Source organism: Dromaius novaehollandiae, chromosome 3, assembly GCF_036370855.1.
Source record: "Dromaius novaehollandiae isolate bDroNov1 chromosome 3, bDroNov1.hap1, whole genome shotgun sequence".
Classification (NCBI taxonomy): Eukaryota; Metazoa; Chordata; class Aves; order Casuariiformes; family Dromaiidae; genus Dromaius; species Dromaius novaehollandiae.
Window position 1 is genome coordinate 26,544,164 of NC_088100.1, and position 25,786 is coordinate 26,569,949.

The 25,786-nt window shown below is 39.9% G+C and overlaps 2 protein-coding genes across 9 annotated transcripts in view; one reads left to right on the forward strand and one right to left on the reverse strand.

Moving 5' to 3' along the window:
* Positions 1–4,677, reverse strand: part of CILK1 (ciliogenesis associated kinase 1) — a 24,762-nt gene extending 20,085 nt beyond the window's left edge. For 2 of the 7 annotated variants that reach the window (XM_026103062.2, XM_026103057.2), the window contains exon 1: positions 1,951–2,394. The gene's annotated coding sequence lies outside the window, so the exon portion shown is untranslated. The other 5 variants (XM_026103060.2, XM_026103061.2, XM_064508566.1 and 2 more) reach the window with 5 other exon arrangements.
* Positions 4,671–24,445, forward strand: FBXO9 (F-box protein 9). Of its 2 annotated transcripts, XM_064508568.1 has the most exons (14): positions 4,671–4,802; positions 8,814–8,891; positions 9,903–10,061; positions 11,509–11,566; positions 14,449–14,548; positions 16,763–16,893; positions 17,708–17,822; positions 18,471–18,589; positions 18,849–18,939; positions 19,909–20,004; positions 20,696–20,789; positions 21,539–21,693; positions 23,057–23,205; positions 23,395–24,445. In XM_064508568.1, the coding sequence occupies exons 1-13, from the start codon at positions 4,800–4,802 to the stop codon at positions 23,163–23,165; spliced, it is 1,308 nt and encodes a 435-aa protein (XP_064364638.1). In that variant the 5' UTR covers positions 4,671–4,799; the 3' UTR covers positions 23,166–23,205; positions 23,395–24,445. The 2 variants fall into 2 exon arrangements, with proteins under 2 accessions (XP_064364638.1, XP_025958852.2); XM_026103067.2 differs by having other exon boundaries at positions 23,057–24,445.
* The last annotated feature ends 1,341 nt before the right edge of the window (positions 24,446–25,786 follow it).

Here is a 25,786-nt window from a genome sequence, read left to right on the forward strand (position 1 = left end):
TATGTTTAGGCAATGATCGTATCCAAGTTAAAATGCTTACTGAATTCTCCTCAGTCTCTGCACAATGACTGGATAGTAACTCAGAAGCCTGCGCTTCCAGACCTTTAGCCAGTCTGAAAATGTAGTATTTATTAATACCCAAAAAGATTATTATATACAGTAATTTTGAATTGAAACAGATGGGGCTTGTGCATATTTCAGCAAATACTCTCCTAATGAAAGTGTTCTGAGATTGTAATCCCAGCAGATACAATGGCTCACAATTCACAGAGCATTGCACTGCTGCTGGCTTACCATTCACATAACCCTTCCCAAGGGACTGTGATTCCGAAATGAAACAGCATCTTTGCCTTAATTTGGGTAACACCACAGCAAACCAAAATATGCATAACACTGTCAGCAGATGACATCGCTAGCTACAGCCAGCAGTGACTATCATGGATAGATCATTTGGCTGATGTCTCTTAAATAGATAAAGGTGTGAACATATAACTGCCTATCACTCACCAGGGATACTAACAGAAGCCCCCCTCCTTTCCCTAGCCACTGATTTTCACAAAACTTGTAAGTTATCTTTTGAGATCCCAGCTCAGCTATCAAATATGACTGGAACAAATTCAAATATTGCTGAGGGATGAAAGAAAAGCAAGGAAACTAGAGAGGAAAAAATAACCTAAAATAATGACAAAAGATACACTCCAGGATGCACAGAAGTTAACAGGACTCCTATGGAAGCACAAACCCACTTGTACAAAAATCCACTGGAGAAAAGCTAAATAACATTTTTTGTTTTGGTTAACTAAATCTGCATCACAAAGCTTAGCTTACCAGTGGAACTGTTCTTAACTAGTAGTTACCTTTGCAACACTTACGCTCTGTCTTTATCATCTTCAGTTATCTCACCGTAAACTATTGAAATAAGCTAAACCTTAATCCTTCAGACTGTTTCACAGCAGTAAAGTCCCCCTGCAGCCACCGAAAAGAGCACATGGGTCTATGACTGGCAGTTTCACACTGTCACGGTCAGCTTCACATTGCTAGATTCACTTTCTGGCTTCCATGATGTAAACACTAACTGAAAAACTGTCTTGGACTGGAAGAAAAGAACACATTAACACTAAATAGAATGAAAAAAAAAAGCGCCTTATTTCCACAATGTTGTAAAACTATTCCCCAAACCCTTCTATCTCACCTGTAAACCGTTTATTCCACACAAGTCAACTAGCAAAGCCCCTTTAAAAGCAAGCCTTTCTTTGTTATCTTAAGGACACCTTCTGAATGTAAGTGCAATTCAGAATCACTATTCTAATTTCTGCGCGCACATGGGCAACCTCTCCAGTGTCCGAAGGGCTGCAGGGCTGAGAACTGAAAGTGAAGCAGCCCCTATCACTGACAAACCTGAGAAACGGAACAGCCAACACCCACGAAGCAGCCTCTGACACCTGTGCTGCGTCCTGGCAGTAACCGGAAGATATTGGCAGCAGCTTGCATAAAGAAAGGTGCGGGTTAAGGAGCTGCTTCAAACTGACCTCTGCCTGGCTGCTGCTGTTTGTCAGTAAAGGGTTTTGAGGTTCCGCATAGCAGGAAGCACCGCGTACGCGCAGCTGCAAGAACCACTCCGCAATGAGGATCCGGAGCGTTTATGAAATTGCGCAGACGTGACTCACAGCTCGGGATGCCTCCCGCGCCCCTCACCCGGCTAGCAACAGCGCAAACACACCTGGGCATGACAGGCTGCCCTTTTAGGTGAAGGCACAGCGACTGATCCGCGGCCTCGGCGCTTACACACGCCAGTAATCCCGCCGACATAATTTACTTAAACCCAAAAAAGCAAAACAACTCCTCTTATGTCTAAATGCCTCCACCCCGCGCAATCACGCACACGGGCAGGCCCTTACAGAGAGCGAGGGAGTTTCACGACGGACCCTCACCGCCCCGAGCTGTACTTACCGCACACGGGTCGCTTTTCCCCCTCAACCACCGCGGTGCGCAGGCAGCGCGCGAGGGGCCTCCAACGGATCCGCGCCGCCGGCAGCCGCCCCGCCGGCCCCGCAGAGCCGCGCAACGGCAACGGCGCCGGCCCGGCCCGCGGGACGCCCAACTCGGCGCGGGGCGAGCCGCCGCCCGGCGCCGCTAGCCCGGCGCCATTGCCCGGCGCCCTCTCCTCACAGGCGGCAGCAGGTCGCGCGAGGCGGGGGGAAAATAGCGCCCCGGCCCCGCGGGCAGCGCAGGCCCCGCCGGCGGGCTTTCCGTCAGGGCGCGGGCCTAAACGCCCCCCCCCCCCCCCAAGAAAACAACAAGAAAAGAAAAACAAGAAGGGAAGGGCGGAAATGGGGGAGGAAAAACAAGAGGCCGGGACGCAGCACGGAGTCACCCCCCCCCCTCCCCGCCCCGCGCGGCCTGGCCTCCCGCTGCAGCAGGGATTAAGGCTGAACGGGATTTCATTGTAATTTAAAAAAAAAAGAAAATCCCCGCATAACTGGCCTCTCTCCCATCTCCGAGAGGGGTTTAAACAACCAAACAATACAGGAATACAGAAATATTATTGTAAATCGTTAACAAGTGGCAAAAGAAAAATAGATGTTTATTGTTACCGCTCAAGCCTCGGTCCTCCAGGAGCTGCAGCCACATAGCTCTGCTTGCGGGCGCTAAGCTTCCTACCGCTGTGAGGAAGGCCTGATCCTTCGCCTCCCGAGGACCACGGCTCTCACTGGCTCTAACAACGTCAAATTAAGTAATGGGGGATGGAAGGGGGAGAGAAAGGCAAAAAGAAAGAAATGAGGAAAAAATTCGGCCCCAAGTAATTAATCATCACATCCCACTGTAATAACAATTCCAGAAGTCTTAGCTTCTTTTTACACTTCCTTTTCATCTAGGTTTTAATGGTAAAACAAAAAGATATTTCCCAGGGCTCTACAAGGCAGAGTGAGTTGGCCTTATAATTCAGGAGCATGCCACAGCTCCTCCTCTTGGGCAATACTTTATGTCAGGGAAAACATACACTTATTTAAAAAGACAGTCCTTCATTTCAAAAGGTTTGATGGAGCTCCAAAAAGGTCTGGGATGTCTGGATCCTCCAGATTGAAATAGAGCCTCATCTTTGGACCATTTACATTTGTTAAATAAAAAAAGAGAATCCATAAAATTAAGAGTTAAATTCCCCACTACAGACAGGTGTGCCTAACTCCCAGTGAAACCAGCTGGAGCAGTGCATATTAACCCAATGGAGAATTCAGCTGTAAGTCATCCCTATAACATCTTATGTGCATATACATGTATTTACACCCAGCCTGATGGCTGTTATAGTACCCTTTTTTTCTGTTTTTAAAGGCAGTGCTTCTTCATTTCCAAAAGAAGAGAGAAACACCAAGGCCTAACAGCTTTGAGTCCGACCCCAGACCAGAAGAACCCTTAGATGTGTCCGGCTGTAGAAGCGCTCATGGTTGCCTCATCTCAAAACTTCTGCCACATACTGTCCTCTCCGCTGTTCGCCCCTGTTGCTCCAGAGCACAAACTGCGTGAGCCTGCCCGGACCCGGGCGCTTCCCAGCCCTGTGGTCCTGGTCACCCCAGAGCAGCCCCCTCCCTCACATCCAGCAGCTCAGCAAGGAGCTCACAGCCTACCCCAGCCCCCTCCTTTTGCTCCTGAAAATATTTAGGGTTGTAGCCATAGATAAGGGGGTTAACAGGAGAGCTGTGTATACACACTGTCTCTTTTTTCCCCCCCAAAATAAGATTGTAATTCAGATTAAGGAAATAATTATTGTAGCCCTCTTTATAAAACCTTATACAGCATTCAGACAGCATGTAATAAATCTTTTCGGTCATTGCTGAACTGGATGGGCAGGACACAGCACCATCAGATTCATTTGACTTTTGCAATGCTACTGCCTGCACAGCCCCAGTACTACGCCCTCCTTTGTGTAGCCAGCTTCTCGTTTATCTGCAGTAACAGCCCCGGCGTGACTGTAATTACATGGGGAACTTCTACACTAACACTAAGCCGCAGCTCCTGCTAACACCGGGCTGAGGGAGTATTCAACATTTTAGAGAAAGGGCCTCTGAGTATTTGTGCTGAGCAAGCGGGGACGTTTCAAGGCACCTGCCCGCACCACAGCTGTGCACGCACTCGCCGGCAACCTGCCGGCAGCGCGCCCCGGAGCCAGGCCTACAGCAGCCCCGCCGCTGCCCTTGGGAACAGCGCTGCCGCGGCGCAGCCAGCGTCGTTACTCCTCGGTTCGTGCCCGGCGGCCTTTAAAGGCCTCTACCACGTGCCCAGGCGCACGAATGGCGGCGGGCGGTAAGGGACAGCTCACGGCCCTGGAGGGACTACACTTCCCAGTAGCCACTGCTCCTTCGCCGGGTTTGATTGGCCTGGAAAAGTGCTGCTGCCCCGCAGGCACCGCTTCAGCCCGGGGCGGAGTGTCGCATGAAGACTACATTCCCCAGCAGGCAATGCGCCGGACTGCTTCCAGCGGGAGACCCGCAGGGACAGCGTGGTGTGTGCTGGGAGGAGTAGTCCGCACGGCCGGCGCTCTGCGCCTCAGAGCGGCCCGTGCGTCAGGCGGCGCTCTGACCTTGCCGGGTTTGTCTGGTCGCGTGTCTCCGCTGCTCCCGGTCCGCCTGCCCCTCACTCGCCGGGAAGATGGCTGCCGTACGCCGGGCCCGCAGTTTCTCCCGCTGCGTGGTGCGCTTCTCCGACCGAGAACTCTGCTAATTCCCCCCCGCGGGGAGGACGCACGGACCGAGCGGGGGGCAGAGGCCCCTGGGACGGCGCAGCGCCGCCCGAGCGTTGGCAGCATGGTGAGCACCGCCCGGCCCGGCGCCGCCGCCGCGGGGAGCGGGGGCGAGGCAGGGGGCGCCCCGCGGGCGGGGCGGCGGCGGCGGACCGGGCGGAGGTGCGGCGGCGGCGAGGAACGGCGGGCTGCCCTGCCCCGCCCCGCCGCCGCGCTCCCGGCAGCGGGGTGGGGGGGGGGGTGGTACGGGGTACGCGCCCGGGGCGGGAGGCGGCGGCCCCGGTGTCAGGCCGTACCGTGTGACAGGCGCTGCGCATCAGGGGCTGCGGTCCTGGCAGTGCCGCCCGACACACTGCGCCGCAAGGAGAGGCCCCCCCCCCCCCCCCCGAAGGATGTTTTGGCTGATGAATTTTGGTCTTTCCATTCGGGACCCATCTGGCTGTCCTCAGAAACACAAATCGTTGCATCTTTGCAGATGCGTGTGTCCAGCCTATCTCTCCCCCCCCCCCCCCCCCCCCGCAAAAAGTGGATGTCATAGTGTTACTGGGTAATTGAAAGGGCTCTGTGGGCCAGGCACTCAGGTTAGATCAGAAACTCTAACAAACAGGGGTATTGTTTGGTTCAGTAGTGCTTTGCTGCCTGTATTTCCAAAAGAAATGTAAGTATCCGTGATGAGAACGGGAATGTTCAAAGTTAAGCCTCTTATATCATTCAGGAGCTCTTAAAACTCCTTACCACAGTGATTAAAACTTTTGTTGGACAGAATATTGCTTCTACCACACTGACAGAAAGCGGAGTTATTTTCTCTTTTCTTACAAATCCGAGAAGAATATTAGCCATCCGTCACTGTTCTGCAACGCTGTCCTTGCTTATCCTTGAGTTCTCTACAGCTCATGTATAGTCCTGTTCAGCTAGCGACAGTCACCTTTGAGCTGTTTCTGATCTTAGCTTTGTTCTGTTGAAACAAAGATCTGAAATTAAACTCAAGTGGCAAGTTCTTTAGTAACTCGTTTGCTGTACTGTGAGGAAAGCAGCATGCTTACCGATTGCCGAATGGCTAAAACTGATCTGTGAAAACAAACTAGGCTTGCTTTTGGCAAATGATCTCTAAAGCTTTGCAAACCAATCAGAATCAAAATGGCTCAGCTGACTTCTTTTGCAGGTCAGAGTCCAACTCAGATGTTTGCTGTTTCCATTTTGCCATCTTGCAGCTGGATTTCCTGCCTCTTTTTTCACAGAAGAATTATTTGCACTGATTGGTATATACTGTAAACGTCTTGTAATTTCAAGCAGAATTAAGTCACTGATGTGTATAATAGCTGTCTTGGGGAAGGCCAGTAGCATAAAGATGAACAGGTTATAGCAGTTACAATGCAATATTCTCTAAATGTTCAGAAACTTTAACTACAGTTTAAATTTTGTCTGAATGTGGGGAAGAAATCAGTTTTTATGAGTTACAATCCACTTTGGATGTAGTCTCTCGAGCTGTCTGCTGGTGGGGATGGGTAGTATAAGTACTACCCCTGTGCTTATTCAGTTGTCCAAACAAGTTGTCAACAGTTTTCCAGTCCAGTTAGTTGTGCAACACCAATGTGAAAGAACTGCTTTACTGGTAAATATAGAGGGATAGATAGTCACTTATGCTGCCACTGGTGCCAGAAGAAAAGCTTTTGATATGAGTGACTTCAGATCACACACGCAGTCAGTATAGAGGAGGCAACGATGAAAATGAAAACTTTGGTTATAATCAACTTTGTGATGTTTTTTGACAGCTTGTAGACTTAGGACTACGTCTTCATAGGTGTAATTTTTGCTTGGATTGAGGGGACAATTAAGTTTTTAACACCACTGAATGACATTTTGGGAGCAGTTGCTCCAGACCATGACCATTTGTGACTCAGGAATGAAGAAGTAGGGCAGTCGACACAGAGACGTGGGGAAGAAATCAAGGCTCTGGAAAAGGTTACTGAAACTGTAAGGTTTTAAACACTAGGGTTCAGGCAGCTTCATAAGCGTCTAAATAATTTTCAGTTTTACCACTGTTTTGCTCTAAAATAGTTTATTCACAAACTTAATGGATTAAGGGTTTTAATGGGTGTGCCCTTATGTCCAGGAAGATAGTGTTTTGAGTTGTTCTGGAATTGACTTTACTAGTCCCTGCATTTTGCAGATAGAACTAGGCTTTCTCTGCCCAGATGAGAGCCCACTGAACATGAACCAGCTGCAAACCAGAAACTTTGTATCTCTGTACCCTGCTCAGGCAGAGGTAGGCCTTATTTGCCGGAGCAGGGTGTTGCAGTAATGCACTTAAAAGGCATGCGTTTCAGAGCTAGCTTGTTCCTCTGCTGTCTCTTTCCAGCATAGACGCAGTCTCTAGATGCTGAAGTATTGTGGTGATAGGACTGCTGCAACACAGAGCATTAATTGCCTGTAATCAAATTCTGGAATCAAAAACTCTGTGAGGCTTTTCATGAAAAGAAATTTCTAAGTTTTTTACTTCTAGTTCAGACTTAACTCTTGGTGCTTTGGAATGTTTCACCTTACCTGGTTCATTCACTGAGAAATTTTAAATGTACAGCCTTAAAAATGGAGTCAGTATCTGTTTACTGTAACCAACCTACACTGTCTGCATTATGAATTGCGGAAGATAATATGCTTAGACATCAATGAAAAGACATTTACAGATGACAGGCCAGTCCAATGAGGTTGTGGTAGCTTGGGAGCCAGAAATAAGGGCTACAGCTGGACTCCAGGGAGATGTTTGTCAGCGAGACAAACAGATTAGGCATTGCCTTCCCATCAGGTTTGCCAGTGTTCTGTAGTTTGATCGTGAACTTCCAGATGTTATAAAATGCTATAAATTTTCTGAATACAAGTGCAAGAATGCTCTGATTTTTGCACTTCCATTGTGCCGGAGACTAGAGCCTTATTTAGGAGAACTTGGAAGGCTCTCCCTGGTAAGTGTGTGCAATGTGACTTGAAGTCATTGATTGCTATCTACAATAGGAAAGAGTGGGAAACAAGTTCTGTAAGTTCTGGTAATCTTCCTAATGACACGTTTGCCTTCTCAATCTCACGTCGCATTATGTTTTTGCAGAACTATAAATGTGAATTTAACATGGAATGGTATAAAAGCTGGGATGCTTCAGCTACAAGAAGAAGTTCTAAACAAGTGTCTTAGTCATTGTTGAGCTTTTTGTTTTCCTTCTGGTTTCTTGCCACTGTTCTCATTGTCCCTTGTCACTGATACTCAAAATTAATTTTCCTCTATTTTCATATATATTTCATACAACGTTAGTATACTTTACAATGAGAAGCAGGATAAAGGGGCTTGGATTTTTCTTTTTTGTTATTGTTGTTTTTAAAAGTTCTGTTCTTAAACTAGCTGTCTTAATTTCCATGAAGGGCCCTGCTAAGTTTAGTTTAAGGTCTTGCTGTTGAACTAGTCTCACAGCAGTATTGTAAATAAAACCAGCTGTCAAGCTCTCATGGTAGCTTTCTTTTATTTTTTTTTTTACACTAAGGTTTCTTCATTACAGTTTCATGTGTATTTTTTTAAGTTTGCCCATATTTGCCCATAATTTTCATACAGTAGCTATTTTTACTCAAAGTAATAATATTTCTTAAATATTAAATGAATCAGAACTACAGATTATCTTTCCAGTGAGAAGACAGTGATTCTTTTTTAATATCTAATATGGAGCACACTATGGCTTAATACTGAAATTTTGGTTCTGTGCTTTGACTTAGGCACTGAGGGTTTTTATTTAGATACTGTGTCAATGTACTGATGCACGTAAGTGCGCAAGTGACAGACAACTAGTCAGTGTTGCAATGACATGAGTGAAATGCAGAAAACAACTTCACTGGGTTAAAAAGATAGTGTAAGTAATAGCAGTTATTTTAATATTAATTTTTATCATTAATTAAGATTGATCAGTGGAGTAGATGGGTAGTCTGGGGAAAAGGGGGAGTGTGCTTAAATTTTTATACTGAGTTTCTGTGAGACTTGGGCTTTGGGGAAGTGCTGTAGGGACATATGAAGACTCTGTAATCATGTCTGACTGCTCTCTTCTAGGCAGAAGCTGAAGAAGATTGTCACTCTGATCTGGTAAGAACCGATGACAATGAAAGACCTGGTGAAGCAAATCTTCAGGTATATCTCATATGCTAGTTTTTTATTACAAACATAGTACTGTTGTGATTTATGCTGTACTACTTATGCTCATTTAGTTATTGTATGTTCGTTGAATTGACAAATACTTATTTTGTTTGCCCCTCCAAAAGTGAAAGAGATAAATTTTGGATTGTGCTCCAGGCGTCAAATTCAATGTTCTGTTATGTGTACAGATAAGAAGAAAGTCAGTGGCAGATTTGGAATTTCTTTGAAGAACTGTAGAAGTCAGACAGCAGTTTCTGTATGGATCAAACTCAAGTTTAAATTGTCACTTTCTTCTGGAGCAGAAAACTGATAAAAGCAGTCTGATACAACAGCATGTTTTTTTTGATGATACTGGTTTTCTATGTAGTTGCTCTCCAGAAGTCTTGATTGCAAGAAACATTTAAAATGTAACTTCAGAGATGCTCAAAAAATGCCTGGCAAAAACTATGGGTTGTCTTGTTTCACAGAGCATAGTACTTTCTTTTTAAAAGAGGAAGGAGTGTAAGACTTAATTTATATAGAATATAAATGACAACCTTGATTATGATAAAGCTTAGTATGCTTATATACAAAAAGGTAGTTTTTCTAAATTTGAATTTCAGCAGCTAGATGACTTCTTGCTTAAGATAGCTCCAAGTAAACAAGAAGTGCAAAAGCCATTTCCAGAAAGAATGATTTTCTAGGGAATCTTAGCTGATACCATAGTATGAACAACCTTTTCTTGGAACATTCCAGTTTTTTTTCTGTGGTTAACAGCCCAGATAAAGCATTTATCTTATTCAGTGACATTGGACAAATACTTATGCATAATTTCTTTCTTTTTTAATTTACTATAAAACAATTGCTGATTGTCTGGGTCTAAACTCACTGAAGCCATCTAAGACTTGAAAGCAAAAAGCATAATTTCAAACTCTTTGAAACCCTGTTTTTTTTTCTTTATAATCTCTACTTAGAAAATGCACTGTCTGAATGTGACATTAAGTCAGAATTAATTGGATTTTTTAGGCAGAGCTCCAGATGTTCAGAGCTCAGTGGATGTTTGAGCTTGCCCCAGGTATGAGTTCTAGTGGGTTGGAAACTCTGCCATGCAGATCATCGTCAAGAGGACCTGGAGTAAAGTCTGTAGATACCAAAGGGAAACAGGAGCTAGCAAAAGAGGAAAAGGTATGAAAAATTAATTTGTAGATTTTTTTTTTCCTTTTAATATTGCAGGCTACACCAAAAGTTAATGCTGGATTAAATCCAAAGAAACTAGAGTGGCAATTAAGCCATTGTCCCCACATTAATGTCTTCTTGATAAGTTTCTGTGCTTGGCTTTGCCTCATGTTCCTGGTCTGTTTTCTGAAAGGCTTTAGGTAAGGGGCGAGCAGCCTTTCCGAGCAGTTTTGCCAGTTTGTGTAAATCACCGATTTCAACTTGTTAGTAGAAGATCAGGCAGCAGGAGGAGGAGGAGCCTATTGCATAGGTTGAAAATCAGTGGGATGCAGGAGCTGAAACTTCCTGCCTCAAGGTAGCTTGGTTTATAGCTTGGGTAGTGATTACAGTGTGTGCCATATGAGCTATAGTTTGCTGAACTGTGCTGAAGGCCTTTACTACAGAGCAGTGAGACAACACTGCCATTCATTAAGTGAGCATTACACATTACGAGGTCAAATTAGGTCAGCTGATCAGACATCCACATACTTCTGTGTGTGGATTAGAGACAGCTGAAACTGAGAGTGGGTGGATTAATAACCTGTCCCTTCTAGTCAAGTAATAGAAAAAAATCATGACATCAGTTTGAAAGATGTGAATACCTCTCTGCTGTTCCTCTTTTTGTTTTTGTGCTTTCTCACATCAATGTGGGGAGGGAGAGGATGAAGAAGAATTTTACCAAGTTTTGTAGAATAGTATAGTCCCCTTTTCCTTCAGTGAACTAGGCTGAAGATAGCACAAATGCTGAAGTTGTGCTTTTCTTCTGCTTAGGGTACTTGCTTTGGCTTGGCGTTTACCTGTGACATGCTTTCTGAAAGTTTCTCCGATGAGCGAAGTGCATTTCCTCCTCCTGAAATTTTCAGTATTACTCTGAACATCAATGTCTTTCGTAAAATTTCCAAAGAGAAGGCTTAGGATAGACCTCTTTTCTTTTTCTTTTTTGTTTTTTTGCTCCTTTCCATCTCCCCAGTTCTTTCTGGAGTGGATATGCTACGTTTTTGCAAAGCTGCAAGGCTTTAGAAAGCATTGTCATACCTGCAAGTCCAACTACTGTTAAATTTTGAAGGGATCAAACTCCTGAAGGGATTTAATTTATATAATGCTGTAAAAGAGATTCATAATGGGAGTACTGTCATCCAGTATTAGAATTTTGGTAACTCTTTACAACTCCAGCTTAATTCTGTGATTCAGTTTGGTGGAACTTCTTAAAATTGCTGAAAAGAAGATGCACTGTTTGATGATTAGGAAATTCAGTTATGGCTTGTAGCACACGAATTTGTCTTCTCATTTTATTTACGGAGTTATTTTACTCTTTTGTAGAACTATTTGTCATTTGCTTATCATATTCTACGCTAACCGACTTTGCATAGGTATTTGTAAGGAATGTAAAAAGTTTTCTGTGTAATTTATTGCGCAGGCAAAAGAACTTTTCCTGAAGGCAGTGGAGCAAGAACAAAATGGGGCACTTTATGAAGGTAATACAGAAGTCTGCAAATGAGCACGCTTATTACAGAGGAATCTAACACTCTTTCATTTATGTACAAGATGTTATAAATAGTTTTTCCTTGCTGTGCTGGGAAAAATAGTGCTGTGTGGTGCCAGTGAACTTAAACTGAAGGCTAATAGTAATTTGAGACCTAGACTATGTGAATAAGAAAACAAACCTGCTGTAAAAGTAACCATCACATCACAGTTCTAAGGTTGAGGTGAAGCAAACTTAATTCAAGGAAAGTATTTCTAGCTTCCAGACAAAAAATTATGAGGATATTTTGAAATTTAGCAGCATTTACGCTAGCTTCAATTTACTGAAGCACTGGATTGCTTCTACTTAACTAGCTAATACTAGTTTTTGTTGTTTGACTTCGAATAGAGCTATTTAACCCAAATTCTTTAAGATTTCCTACAATGAAAGTTTAAATCTGGTAGTCTCACTTTGTCAGGTTTGCCATAAATATTTAAGATGCTTAGTTTGCTTATCATCTTATATCCACCAGCAAAAATAGATATTCAAAGTCTTCCTCCTCATACTTTGCTTTCAGAATATGTAGAGGAAGATACCCATCTGACTCGAAGTCCTGTAGGTCAGTAGTGGAGGTATGAGGTAATAACTGGGGAACCAATTATTACATTGTTTACCATTTCTTTGATTTAAAAAAGTGGGACAGAGAATGTAACCTTCAGTGGATAAGCAAATGGTATATATGGCCACCTTGATTAAAGTGCAAGTACAAAGTATGGTGAGACAAAGAGATGGAAGTGGAAAACTGGGAGTACTCAAGAAGTTTCTGAATTCAGCCCCCTGTTGGACAGAATATTTCCGCTCCACCATGGGAACTTTCTTCCCCTTCTTATGGAATTTTGCTTGTTGTTCCAGATCTCAAATCAGCTGAGAGAGTTTTGAGTCCCCAGTAGGTAATAAAGCTAGTTAGTTCTTCAGTTTTCAATTTATTATGTTTTTACAGGGCAAAATTACTTCAGGCAAAAGTATTTTGTGTGTTAGATGTATAGTTAAAAAACCTAGTTTAAAAAAAGAAAAAGAAAGACCTTAGAATTAAATACAGCCTACCATTTAGGAAATTATGCAGTACATTGTGAAAGTTTGTTCATACCAATGGCATACAAGTACATTTTTACAAAAAAGCCAGGAAAAGCAAACTGGAAAGCAGACTATTTAAGTGTCGTGTTTTTAAAGTGAAACGCATCACTTCATCTGCCTGAATGTAGTCCTTGTACACTACACGCAGCAGCAGAGAAATAGTAACACCCATCAGAGGTTTGCATTCACAAGGGCGTCCTAGGCATCTGGACTGCATGGTGAATCCATTCTTTCTGAGCTGAATTTGGTTTGAGGATTAAAAAAACAAAAATAAACTGCTCCTACTCATACATCCATATGAGTCCTTAGAGACAACATCCTACACCAGGCACAGATAAATTGCTGAGTATGTGTTGGGCTATCTGTTTTTAGACCGTGCTTTTATCTGCTGACCTGGCCCAGTTCACCAGAATCCAAGTGACATTTCAGCCTGCTTCTGCAATCTGCTGATACCCGAAGTTTGTGAGACAGTTATGTGAAGCAGCCTGTTCATGCTGAAGTACAGTACAGGCGTAGCTGCTAGATCAGCTGCTAAAATTGAGACTGATCTCTTCAACTGAGGTTGCTGGTATTCCTCATCCTCACCAGCCAAAGAATACTACTAGTCAGCTGCCAGCACTGACGTGTACTCAAGGAGATAGGAATACTTACCCTGCACTCCTGCTTCTCAGATTAGTTAGTAGATCAAATTCTGACCTCAAACTCACCGTGATATTTGCTTTGTTTTGTTTTTGAGGGCTGAAACTGAGGGTGAATTGCCCTCTGCTCTTGGTACCCTCACAGGAGAATATAGAGAGGCACATGAATACGCACACATATGATACAAGTATTTAAAAAGACTGAATTCATGTACGGTGAATCTGTTTACCTTGAACAGGATCCACAGAGTTAACTCAGAAGAAAGATATTCTGCACCTTAAGTGACAGTTGTTTTGCAGAGGGTGTGTTTCCTTCCCCCCCCCCCCTCTTTTCACTACTCTGTTCATAGCATCTTTGGAGTATTAAAGGTAGAAGTACTTTCTCTGACTGCTGGAAGAAGAAACCCTAGCTGTCAGCTTATCCTCACAGTTGTTTGCCATACAGCTTTTTGAAAAGTCTGCTTTCCTCCACTCAGGTTTTTCATACTCAGTGTCTGAGCAGCTTGCTGCTGTGCTTTCTGTAGCTTCCATGGTTTTGCCACAGCAAAATTTATTCACTTTGTATCTGTTGTTGATGTTTAAAAGAATAGCAATAGTTTTTCTTCTCTCTTGCAGTTTTATAATGTGACATGTGTTTGAATGATTGTCTGTATTGTGTACTGGAGATTTAAGGTATACCTACATTATCTTTCAAACTCTTTTTCACATTCCTTGTAGTTATTTATGACTACAGTGCCTAAAATCTTTTTACTTTTTTGGAAAAGCTTTGTAAGTATTGAGCAACAAACAAAATCAGGACTTTCTAACTTTTTACTGTAAACCTTTCTACTCCATAATTGAATTTTTAGTGATTGAGTTAAATCTGTAAAAGCTGATACATATCTGAGGGAGGTTTTAATTTTGAAAATGTATTTAATTTGCCTCTCGTCTGTACTGAATTTAAACCTTTATTCTAATCAGTAAAGTTTGTTAGCAAGATTTACTAGGCAAAGGTATTTTCCACCTTTTTAGTGCTTTTAGCAAGCCAGAATGCTATAGCTGGTCATCTCTCTTTAAGAAGCTTTGATTTGATAAGCTAGTATGGAAAATCAGGCATGTTTAAATATTAAACCTTTGTTTTCAGCCATCAAGTTTTATCGTCTAGCCATGCAACTTGTACCTGACATAGAATTTAAGATCACCTATACACGTTCCCCAGATGGTGATGGAGTTGGAAAGAGGTGGTAAGTAAGAAAAGATTTACTAATTAAGAACACAGAAGTAGTGAAACATGAAATCTTGTTTCTAATGCACATGAATTCTATATTGTGATACACAGTTGTAAGTCTCTGAGCATTTGGAAAATTTCTCTAATTTCTTTTGGAAAGAATGCTTCATAGAAAGTTACACAGATGCGCTAATGGTCCAGGGAAGACATTTCTACACTGTAGTTTAAAGGAGGTAAAAGATCTGTTTGGAGCCAGTTAAATTTAAGTAGAAAAATTAAAATAGTTATGTGGTTATTTAATAAAATGCATTAGTCACGTTATTACTTTCAACTTCTGATTTTCAGATTTAGGAATTGTACATTATAGGAACATCTACATAACTGTATTAGTTAAAAAAATCAGTTACTGAAAGTTTTGTAGCCTGAAATAGGCATAGTATTTAAGCAAGGCAATATGCTGCAATTCTTGTGCTGACTAACACAGACAAACAGGAACATTCACAATAAGTAGAACAATAAATTTAGAACTTTATAATCTGAGTAGTCTAGTCCTTCATCATTACAAGCATTGGAATACCTGTAGCCTCAACACACCAAGTAAGTAGCAGCTTAAAGCTGACCTGACTTGAGCCAAAGACTTGTGGTTTGAGGGCAGGATTCAGGTTCGGGCCAAAGCTTCTGATACAGCTCAGACAGTGTTGTGAAGACAAGCTCATGAAACAGAATTCCAAATCTGCCGCTCACTGGTAGCATCCATAGATGCAGATAGCTACAAGAAATTAAGAATTTAAAAACTGAAAATAAAAATGGAGAGGAAAGCACAACATCGCTCATGTGATATTACTAACTCAGTCTTATTGCCCCAAGGCAGTACAGCTTCAGTGTGGTGCTGGTTCAATATAAAAGAGAGTGAGATGAACTGAGTGCTTAATTTACATCTGTTACTTTAGTATTTGAATGCATTGCTGGCATGATATTTTTACTGTACATTTATGCTCTAGGCAAAATACTGGGTTGCAGAGTACAGTCACGTAAAATTCTTGATATTCTTAGCATTATTTTCTTACTTGGTGATCTTTAAGCCACTCTTTCCATCTGTCACTTCACGTATGAATTTTTGTGCAGTTGTTTTAAAAATGTTGCTGCCCCATCCCCAGCACCATGCGACAGTGAGGGGAAATCAGCCAGTACTCTTAATTGTTGATTAAAAGCAGTATTTGTAGTGTCTTTTCAAGAGACGCTTGTGGTAGTGTTTTTGCTTTCTGAATTAGCGTTGTAAGTCTTTCTCATGCTGTCTTTGTGAGAAAAAATAAATTACACAGAAGTTACAATATATCCTGTAGGTATTGGCCATCTCATTGATTGGAATGAGGAAAGTCATGTTCTGTGTAATATCTTATAATGGTTTTAGTTTTGACAGGCCCAAACATAATTGTGTGCGCTATATAATATTTTAAAACCTGCTGGTAGGTCTATTAGCTGCTTATGGGGCTCTATATTATCACCTTCTCCTATTAAGCTTGTTTAGAGTAAAATTGAATAATACAAAGATTTACTGGAAGATCTGGTAGCAAGTTTATGGCTCAAAACAGTTAAGGAAAGTGTTTTGTGAAGAAATTAAGGAGAGTTGTGTAGTTTTTGGTTATTGCATGCACTTGTGAAGTTGTATGCTGTAATGTGATCCCATAAATTGAGATTTTTTTGAATGCAGTAATATTCTCTTACCACCTAGTAAGTCTTCAGGTGTACTGAGCAGTAGTAGATGGCTTTTGTTTTGTCATCTAGTTCACTATCCTAAATTTTTTTAGATCTGCTGATTTACAGAATTTATATGTATTTTTTTTTTTGTAAAAGACAAAATGTTTCATGAAGAAAAACAATAAAGATGTTGCCTGAATTCCCTGAAGAAAGCAGGAGTTGAAAAAAAACAGAAATCTCTGGTTGTTTTCAATATCTTAAGCTGTGACAGGAATTACAAAAATATTATGTCACTAAAAGCAGCGAACCTCTAAATCCAGAAAGAAACTGCTTAGATTGGAATTAAATTGAGAAATATATATTGCCAGATGTTTTCCAGCAAAATCTAAATGATCTGGATAGAATTGCTCAAGTTGTTTTATTGTGTGATAAAGTGAGATTGCTTTCAAAACAAACACGGAAAGTATATTGAATGAAGAGAGCAGATTGAAGCCTACATATATCAAGGTGTTGACATTCCCCCTTTATATAGTGTTGAGGATAATGAAGATGATGGCAAGATGGCTGATCTTTTGACAGATTTCCAGCAGCAGCTAACTCTTCAGGAATCTTCAGTCAAACTTTGTCAGCCTGAACTTGATGTCAGCCAGACCCATATCTCAGGTAGGAGTTAAGGTCGGAAGAGGAATTTTTAGAGATGTTAAAACATTCATCTTCTTCATTCTAAAACTATCTTTGAAGAATCTGTACACAGTATCTCTTTATAGTACATATAGTATACATCTGACTCTTCAAAGTTAGATGTAGAGAAAAGATCACCAGCTAGCTAAACAGATCTTTTGTTTCATACAAAAAGTGTGGAAAAAAAAGATTTTGGCTAAGTGTCACAAGCTCCTCTGTGCCCTACTACTAATGAGTAGCATCTTTCAGGATTAGAGTCACATTTAAAAATAGCAACTTCTAGAAACAGACCTACTGAAGTAAGTATGTTCTAGTTTTTCTTCCACTAAGTGTTTGAAAAAGTGAAATGTTGTGGGTTTTTTTTGTTTGTTTTGCACATATTTATTACAACTTTTAAGTGTGAATAAGAGGCAATTGGTCTGTGAGGAGAATGCATTTTTGTATTTCCCTTTTTTTTTTATGTGATTCTATATCAGGGTAGTGTTACAAATCAGGTTGGTTTGAACAAAATGTTACCTTATAGATACTGTGTATGCGCAGTGTACATCTGGAATTTTTGATGTGACTTCTAGGTCAGCTGGGAAAACTGGAGTCCCTACATAGTTCGAACTCTTGATTTTTGTTCTTTCCTTATGTGACTTTTTTGTAATATATAGTAATTTTTTAATTAAAAATAATTTTTTTTGGTATGTTTCCCGGTATCTCACTAAGATATACAAAAGTAGGATTTCCTGCGGAAATGTAAGTTACTGATCTATATGTTACTGTCTAACACGGAATTCTTTTCTATTTGCAGTGTTGCCTATGGAAGTACTAATGTACATTTTCCGATGGGTGGTTTCCAGTGACTTGGACTTAAGATCATTAGAGCAATTATCTCTTGTTTGTCGAGGATTCTACATTTGTGCCAGGTATTATAGAAAAGTTATCTAGAGTGAAGTTTCTTTCTGCTCTAAGGAAAGAAAAAAGAGCTTTTTTCAGCTGAATCCATGTTTTATAGTAAACAATATATAGAGGTTGAGAGTAAATCCATGGTGCAAAATTACCTGTACTGGAAAGATTTTCTTTTGCTTTTAGGCTGCTAAATCTTACATGTGGTACTACATCCTGCTTTCTCTTCCCATGACAATTTGTGTGTTATGTTCCTCCAGTGCTGACCAGCTTTTGAATGTGCCACTAATTGGTATATTAGATAGAGGACTTAACCATAAGAAAAAATGCTTCTGGACCTTGTTTGCAGGGTCTCCAAAATAGTACATCTGCTGTGTTGTCATCATCATACGGTCAAGTAGTGCAGTGCCAAGCTGTTGCCGCGTTCTTGTACTGTACTTACCTGAAATTGCATTGCATCTTGCATTTCACTGGGAGGAGGAAATAGCTTTCAGATTCTCAAGCATTAAGTAAACTAATTAGTGATTTAAATTATGAGTTACTATTGTTCAAGAAAACTTCTTCCAGTTGCATCCAACACAATTATTGGAGTGTGTTACTTTGATACAAATACTGAGAAAGCTTTGCAGGAAAGTTATGGGTTTTGCTTTTTTTCTTGTTTTCATTAGAGATCCTGAAATCTGGCATCAAGTCTGTTTGAAAGTATGGGGCAGGAGCTGCAATAAACTTGTTCCATATGCCTCTTGGAGGGAAATGTTTTTGGAGAGGCCTCGTGTTCGATTTGATGGTAAGCTGCACTCTTGGAAACAGATTTTTCATACTAGAAACAATTAGTCAGGTTTAATATTTATGATGTTGTTATACCTAATCTGAATTTATTTGGGCTTTTGAAGCTGTAGAATATCTGGAAAGGCCAGAGGAGGATGTAAGGGACAAAATCAAAAACTTTCTTGTATTCAAGTTATAAAAGTAAATTAAAAAGTTTGGGATTTTTTTTTTTACGTACTTGATTTTTCTTCATATACTTATTTCTTCCTTTCCTGTAGGTGTATATATCAGCAAGACAACGTATATACGTCAAGGAGAACAATCTCTTGATGGTTTCTATAGGGCGTGGCACCAAGTGGAATATTACAGGTAGAACTGTAGTACAATGAGTGAGTGACATGTTTCTCTCTTTAAGTACTATTCATTGAAATCTGGCCCTTGATATCACAAATATCAATTATACTGTAATAATCAGTGGAAAGATTATTGTGTGTAAAGCTATATATACTTTTTTGAGAGTAGGTCTTAAGGAATAGAATGTGTTATAATCTCTAGAGATGGGCTCAGAAACACATTTCCTCATCAGTTATACTTTTCCTTGTGGATGAAACTTAAATGGTAATAGTAGTAACACTCATCCACAGATTTCTTCTCCTTCCCCAAGTCACTTTACATTTCTGATATAATAATTGTTTTCAGGAAAGAAGAAAAAAGTGATTACACAGGAACTGTCTTTTAACTTATTTGTAACCATCTGTAATTAATTTAAAGGCTGGGATCTCTCGAATTGCTTTAAATGTTTTGCCATTTGTTACTGCAGCCTGTTTTTTTTGCTGTTCTTCATCCTGCTATTTGAAGTGCGTTGTTTCTTTCTGCTGTCCCTTCTGTGGCTGGAGACTGTTAATAGAAACCATTGAATCTTACGGCTATATATATAGTCTTACAAGCATTAAGACAGTATATGAGTATTGTAAAAATTGATTGAATTTGAGAAGCTGAATGAAGTCCATATGGCATTGTCCATTCTGTATTGATACTGTAATTAAGATCTTATTACGTTTGTCTCAGTTGATGCTGGGAATGGAGAAACTTACTTGAGGTCAGTTTTGATTCCTGGTAGCATTCTTGCTTTGATTAAAGTTGACAGAACTCCTGAATTTCTGCCCTATTGCATAAGCCTGCATAGCTTAATCTTTTAATCCCTAAAACTCCTTTGATTTCTGATTGCTTTACTATGTGTGAGGAAATCTGTTTTCAAATTATGAACTTTATTACCTGTGATGATTCCAAAAAAAGACACTTTTTCTGCATATATATTGTGTAATTATATTTCTGCAGGTATTTGAGATTCTTTCCAGATGGCCAAGTTATGATGCTAACTACTCCTGAAGATCCTCAATCTATTGTTCCTCGCTTACGGACTAAAAATACAAGGTTACTGAAATAAAATATTTTATTATACAGTTGTTTATCTTGCTTTTACTTAGCAATTTCTATTTACGTTTGTCTGGGCTTCTGTATCTGACCCTAGCAAAAACAAGAGTAAAAATATAACGTTCTTTTTATTTAAGGTTCTGCTGTTGTGATTAGATTTCTTTTACAGGTTCTGTAAAAGAATGCAATTGGCTATTACGGTTTTAGAATGCTTTGAAAGATATTTCAGTATTGACTACCTTCTTGCACTTCCTTGTCCACACGAAGGAAAGTGAAGTTTTCAGTGGGACCTAATTAAACAGTTGCTTGATTTCTTTGGTGTTTGCACAGCTTGTTAAAAATCTTGTAGAATATTGTTTGCAGCTTCTGAACAGGTTTGAGCTGTTCATTAGGAATCTGAAAATATTTAGCAGTAAGCTAGAGAGAACCGACTAATTCATCTTTATTGTGCTATGTAGGACAATTATAAAAGCAACCTTTCCAGAAGTTTTCATCATTTCTTGCCTTCAGTCAGCCCGGTACTCTACCAAATGCAAATAAAAATTAGTTTCCTTGAGTAAGAGATGTAGTCTTCCTTTCATTACTCTTATTTCAACTGCAAGGGCATGACTCATTTGGAACAGAGAGGTTTTTTGTTTGTTTGTTTGTTTGTTTTTTTTATGTCCTTGACACTGTCCTCTTAACCTTCCAGAACTGATGCAATCTTACTTGGCCATTATCGCCTTTCCCAGGAAACAGACAATCAAACCAAAGTATTTGCTGTAATAATGAAGAAAAAGGAAGAGGTAGGTACCAAAATAGAATAGAGAAAAATAGTTGAAGGAGAAAGGGCTTTTTAATTAGGATTTTTCTCAGACTTTATATTTTAAGGCACCTGGAGATCTGCATTACATGAGAGGATTAAAAATAAATTTCATGTTTAAAATATAATATTCACAACAGGAACAGTTCTTTCCCTTAGGCTAAATTGTTGCACATGGTGATAGGCATTAGGTCATTCGTTTAACTTTTTAGTCCTCTAAATATGAAAAGGCAATACATATTCCCTCCTGGGATGATAATGGGAACACTAGAATTAAACAAAATAAGACAGGACTGGGAAGGGACAGGTGAAGAGGTCTTTATATGAGATCACCTTTTGACTATGTGCAGTTATGTTATGCAGTGTTAAATAAAACTTAAATAAGCCATATTCATGAATTGAACTCTGAATAATCTGGTCAACTTATTTTCCTCAAGAAATGTTTTGATTAACCAGTTGTCTGTCAAGAGAAAATAGTTACAAGTGTTCTGTTACTTTGCAGTGAGTTTGCATGGTTTAGGTAGTGTCCTCTACCCACATTTTTCTGTGAAAACTTCTTCCCTGATTAACATCTAAATTAACGTGTTTTCAAGCAATACCCATACTTACTTTTAAAGATTCTGCTGTATGAGACTTTAACCCTCTGTCCTCACAGTTTTATTTAAGCCTCATGATAAATAGTTGAATGATGCGTTCTTTGTAGGTCACAAAAATTCTATTTTCTGTGTACAGAAACCAATTGACTACCACAAATACAGGTACTTCCGCCGTGTTCCTGCACAAGAAACAGATCACAGTTTTCATGTAGGACTACAGTTGTGCTCCAGTGGGCGCCAGAGATTCAACAAACTTGTTTGGATACATCATTCTTGTCACATAACTTACAAGTAAGTAAATAAACAGAGAATTAAATCGAAGAAGGATATTTGATAGTAGAAACATGGGAGGCATTAATTTGTCCAGTTTTAAGTTGAGAAAAATGTAAAAAGTGCAAAACTTCTGAAGCTTTAAAAAGTACCTTGAAAAAATAGCTGGTTCTGATTTGATATATTGTAATCAACTTTTTTCCCAAGATTTCAGTAATTTTCGCTAATGGTATGGAAATTGTCATTAGTAGAATTGCAGTATTTAGGTATTTAAGGGATTTATGGACAGTGTTTAAATGTTTTCAGGACTGAATCAGGACTGAATGACTTAACTGTGGTGCTAGTAAAGAGGTGTGGAAAACATTTATTCATTAAGGTCTGTTTCTTTTCCTCTGTAAAAAGTGAAAGCTAGAAATGCTGTAGAAAGAGACCATTTATTATGTGAGGGTCTCTGCACCCATTTTGTGTAGAGCTGTAGAACTTACAAGCTATATGGCCCAGCAGTGCAAAATACTGTGACCAACTGTTCTCATCACGGACCCAGGAAGAGCCATGACCCTTGTTCTTATTCCTGGTGTTCCAGACTACTAGCAGACTGGCTAGCCAGATGTGTGTCATGGCATTTAGGGTGGATTTAGACCTTGTCTTCCAGTCCTCTTAACCTTCATATTCAGTCTTTTTATAGGGTCAAAGCTCAGATATTGAGCTGTAAGTACATAAAAATATATGAATCTAACCTACTGGCAGTTTAGAGTATAGGTAGCTTTCATAAGCAGAAGACTAACTTTTATAAAAACAAGTATTTTCATACCTAATTTATGAAGAAGTTGTGGCAATATCAAAGATTCTTTTCAGCATGAAGTTTCTGTACCAGTCAGGTTCTACTTAACCCCTCAGTACGGCGTGTCCTTTAGAAATTAGAGTAAAGGTGAGCAAAAAACATATCTGGGAGGATGGATGCTTTTTGTCACTGATGTCCAGAAATGCTTGGGGGCGGTGTTAGTCTTGTAAACATGCAGACAACTTATAGCTATCATTCTGTATTCTGAAGTCCATGATTCTAACTGAAACAAATGATAGGAGATTTTTTACTTTAATATTATTAATATGGTGACTTGAGCGATATTCTGCATTGTTCCAGGTCTTGGAGCTAATAATAGGAATTGAAGGCAGAAAGTGGTTTCTTTGTTATTAAAATACAAGTGTATGTAGCCAACATTCAAATGCATTCGGAATGAAGTGGTGTGAAAGATGCTTATTTAGCCTATGTTCCAACTGTAGTTTAGTGTACACATTTTACTGTGGAATGTGATTACATAATTGAATAATTTAAACAGCAACTTATATCCGATTTAACTTTTATTTGATTATCTAATCTTTGTAGATCGACCGGTGAAACAGCGGTTACTACTTTTGACATTGACAAGATGTACACACCTTTGTTCTTTGCACGAGTGAAGAGTTTTACTGCATTTTCAGAAAAGCCACTCTAAGAAACACCTTTTCCTCTCACAACTCTTGCATGAATAAAAGGTTGTAGCAAATGAGCACTTAAGTTATAAATGTGTATATATTTGGAACATTTTAAAATTTGGGGGATTTTTGGGGAAGGCCATATGTTCTATTTGATTAGGGATGGCTGGAGATCAAGCTTATGAGTATTAAACATCTTTACTTTGTGACAAGACTTTGATAACAAAGTTTTTATTTTTTTTTTAACAGATTTTATAAATCAGTCTGCCTAAAATGTGAGTCTTCATCTGCCTGGGCACCTTAATGGTTTGTCCAGAAGGAGCTGTTATAGGAAAATCTCATTGTCCATGGGACAGTGTGTGCATGCTCTCTGGTGAAGGCTTGAAATGTGAAGGGGAAAAAATTGTCTTATTTCTGTTAAACTGTGTGACATATGAGAACTTCAAATAAATGTTTTATTTAAATTAAACTTATTTTCTTTGCCTTTAAGATCTGGCATTCTGTCAACATCAACGTTAAGAAAAAGCAGTTGAGGGCAAACAAAGGTGAAGTATAAATTTAACCACAAAGGTACATCACCACCACCACAGTGATGTCAGTTGGTCATTAATGTAATTTGATCTTGATATAAGTTCAGTGGAGCCTGCCACCTTGACGGGATGGGCCTGAAGGTGAGCAGGATTTGGGGAGTGAGTTGTTCTCTTGTACTGTAGGAGGAATTGGCAGAGTACATGGCTCTGCTTGGGAAGTGTCACAGTGGTCATGGTGAAATGCTGGAGTGTGCACCAGTTGTGCATTGGCCAGGCCTAATTGCACAAGTAAGAGCAGGGCTCACTTGAACTTGTTTGTAATGTGTTATAACCCTTCATCTAACCTTGCTACAGATGCTGTAAATCCATTGGGCATTTGTTATACTAAGATACATTTTGAGGCTGCTGTAGATGTTCAGGTGCTGTGTACTGCTAAACATGAAGTGTACCTTGAGGTTAATTGCAGGTACTGTACGCTGCTTCTCCTTCATATATCGCTTGGGGGTGTAGTACAGACACTGTAATGCCGCTTATTATATATGTATCTTGGATTCTGAAAGAGCTGAAGCTTTCTAGTGTAATGTTTTTTTTACAGCTATTTTGCATAATTTTCCTTTGAACATCTCATTTCAAAATACTGACCTGGACTTGAGAACTAAAGTGTGAAAGAAATGTTGGAAGAACTATACTTGTTCCATAATTTATAAAGTGTATCTTGCAAGGAGCTACACAACTAAAAACATCAATAAATCATGATTCTGAACACACAATCCCTTGCAATTTCTTATTTTGCCAAGAAATCATTACTTTCGTGCAGTAAAACATAATTACTTAAGAGTTATGATACATAAACTATTGGCAAGGTTGATAGGTAGAGTTAGTATCATAATGACTTTTTATTATATTATCTACAGGATATCCAGGAAAAGTAGAGATGCTTTCAGGCACATAAGTTCTGGATACAAATGCACATGCCTGGAACTTCCTGCTGCTTCTAGCTAGTCTAGTAGGACTCTGCCGACAACCCTCTCTGTTCTGTGTCCTTAAGACTGCAGCTGCAGTTGCACTGTTACTGCACACAACAGAGCATTTAATAAGGAGGATATTGTATGGTCATGATTGAAGGGGAAAACAATTGCTTAGACTATCAACTTCATGTTTTTGAAGATAACTAATGAAATATTGCCAAGTGTGTAAATGGAAAAAGATGTTAGTTACCTGCACTTATGTTGAGGGTGATGATTAAAGATCTGATTCTGCTTGGTGAGAAATGTCAAAAGTTGATTTCTGTGACAATAATCAAAAAATGATACTGATTATGTATTTAGATGCATCCTTCAGTAACCAAGTTGGATATAGTAAAAATATCTTTTCAATTCAAAGCCCTTTTCATACCAAGAAATACCTGCATTATTTGAGCTTTTGTTTTTTTCCTGCCCTGGCCCTGTTTGAAGTATACTCTGGGAACAGTGGGAAAGCTAGCTGTAGATTCAAGAAAAGTTTCAGGCAATGTTTAAGATTATACTAAAGATTCCTTCACCAACAGAACTGTGTGAGTCTTCTGTCTGTCAGACTGAGCTGTGATTAATATGCCTTGTCCCCAACATTTAGCAACATGAGAAAGCCAAGCTAGTTTGCCTTTTAAAATGGCTTCTCATCAGCAAAGATGATTACTGTGTGTTCACACGCATCTATTAAAATACCTGTTTAAGCAAAGAAAGGGGTGACTTTTCCTTCATTCTGTCTAGCAGTTTTAATGGTCCAGGGCTTTAATGGCTAAAGGCTGTATGTTCTTATCATTTAGTTTTATTGTCCTTTTAATTAGCATATAAAGACACTCGTCAGTATAACCAGTCTACTGCTGGGAAATTGTCCTTTACTAATTATATCAGTAACTTGAACAAAAGAATCAGGTATACACCCACTCACTCCTTTTCCCAAGAGTTTGTGTGAATTATGACAAGGTGTGAGAAAGTCAATCATAAATGGAAGGAGGGCTACAATGGGTGATAAACTAGTAGTTCACGTCCCTGTTTTTATGCACTAGATTAAAGTCAGCTGCCTTTTGTACTCTTTGAGGAGGTCTTTGCTTCCTGGCATTTTTCCCATAG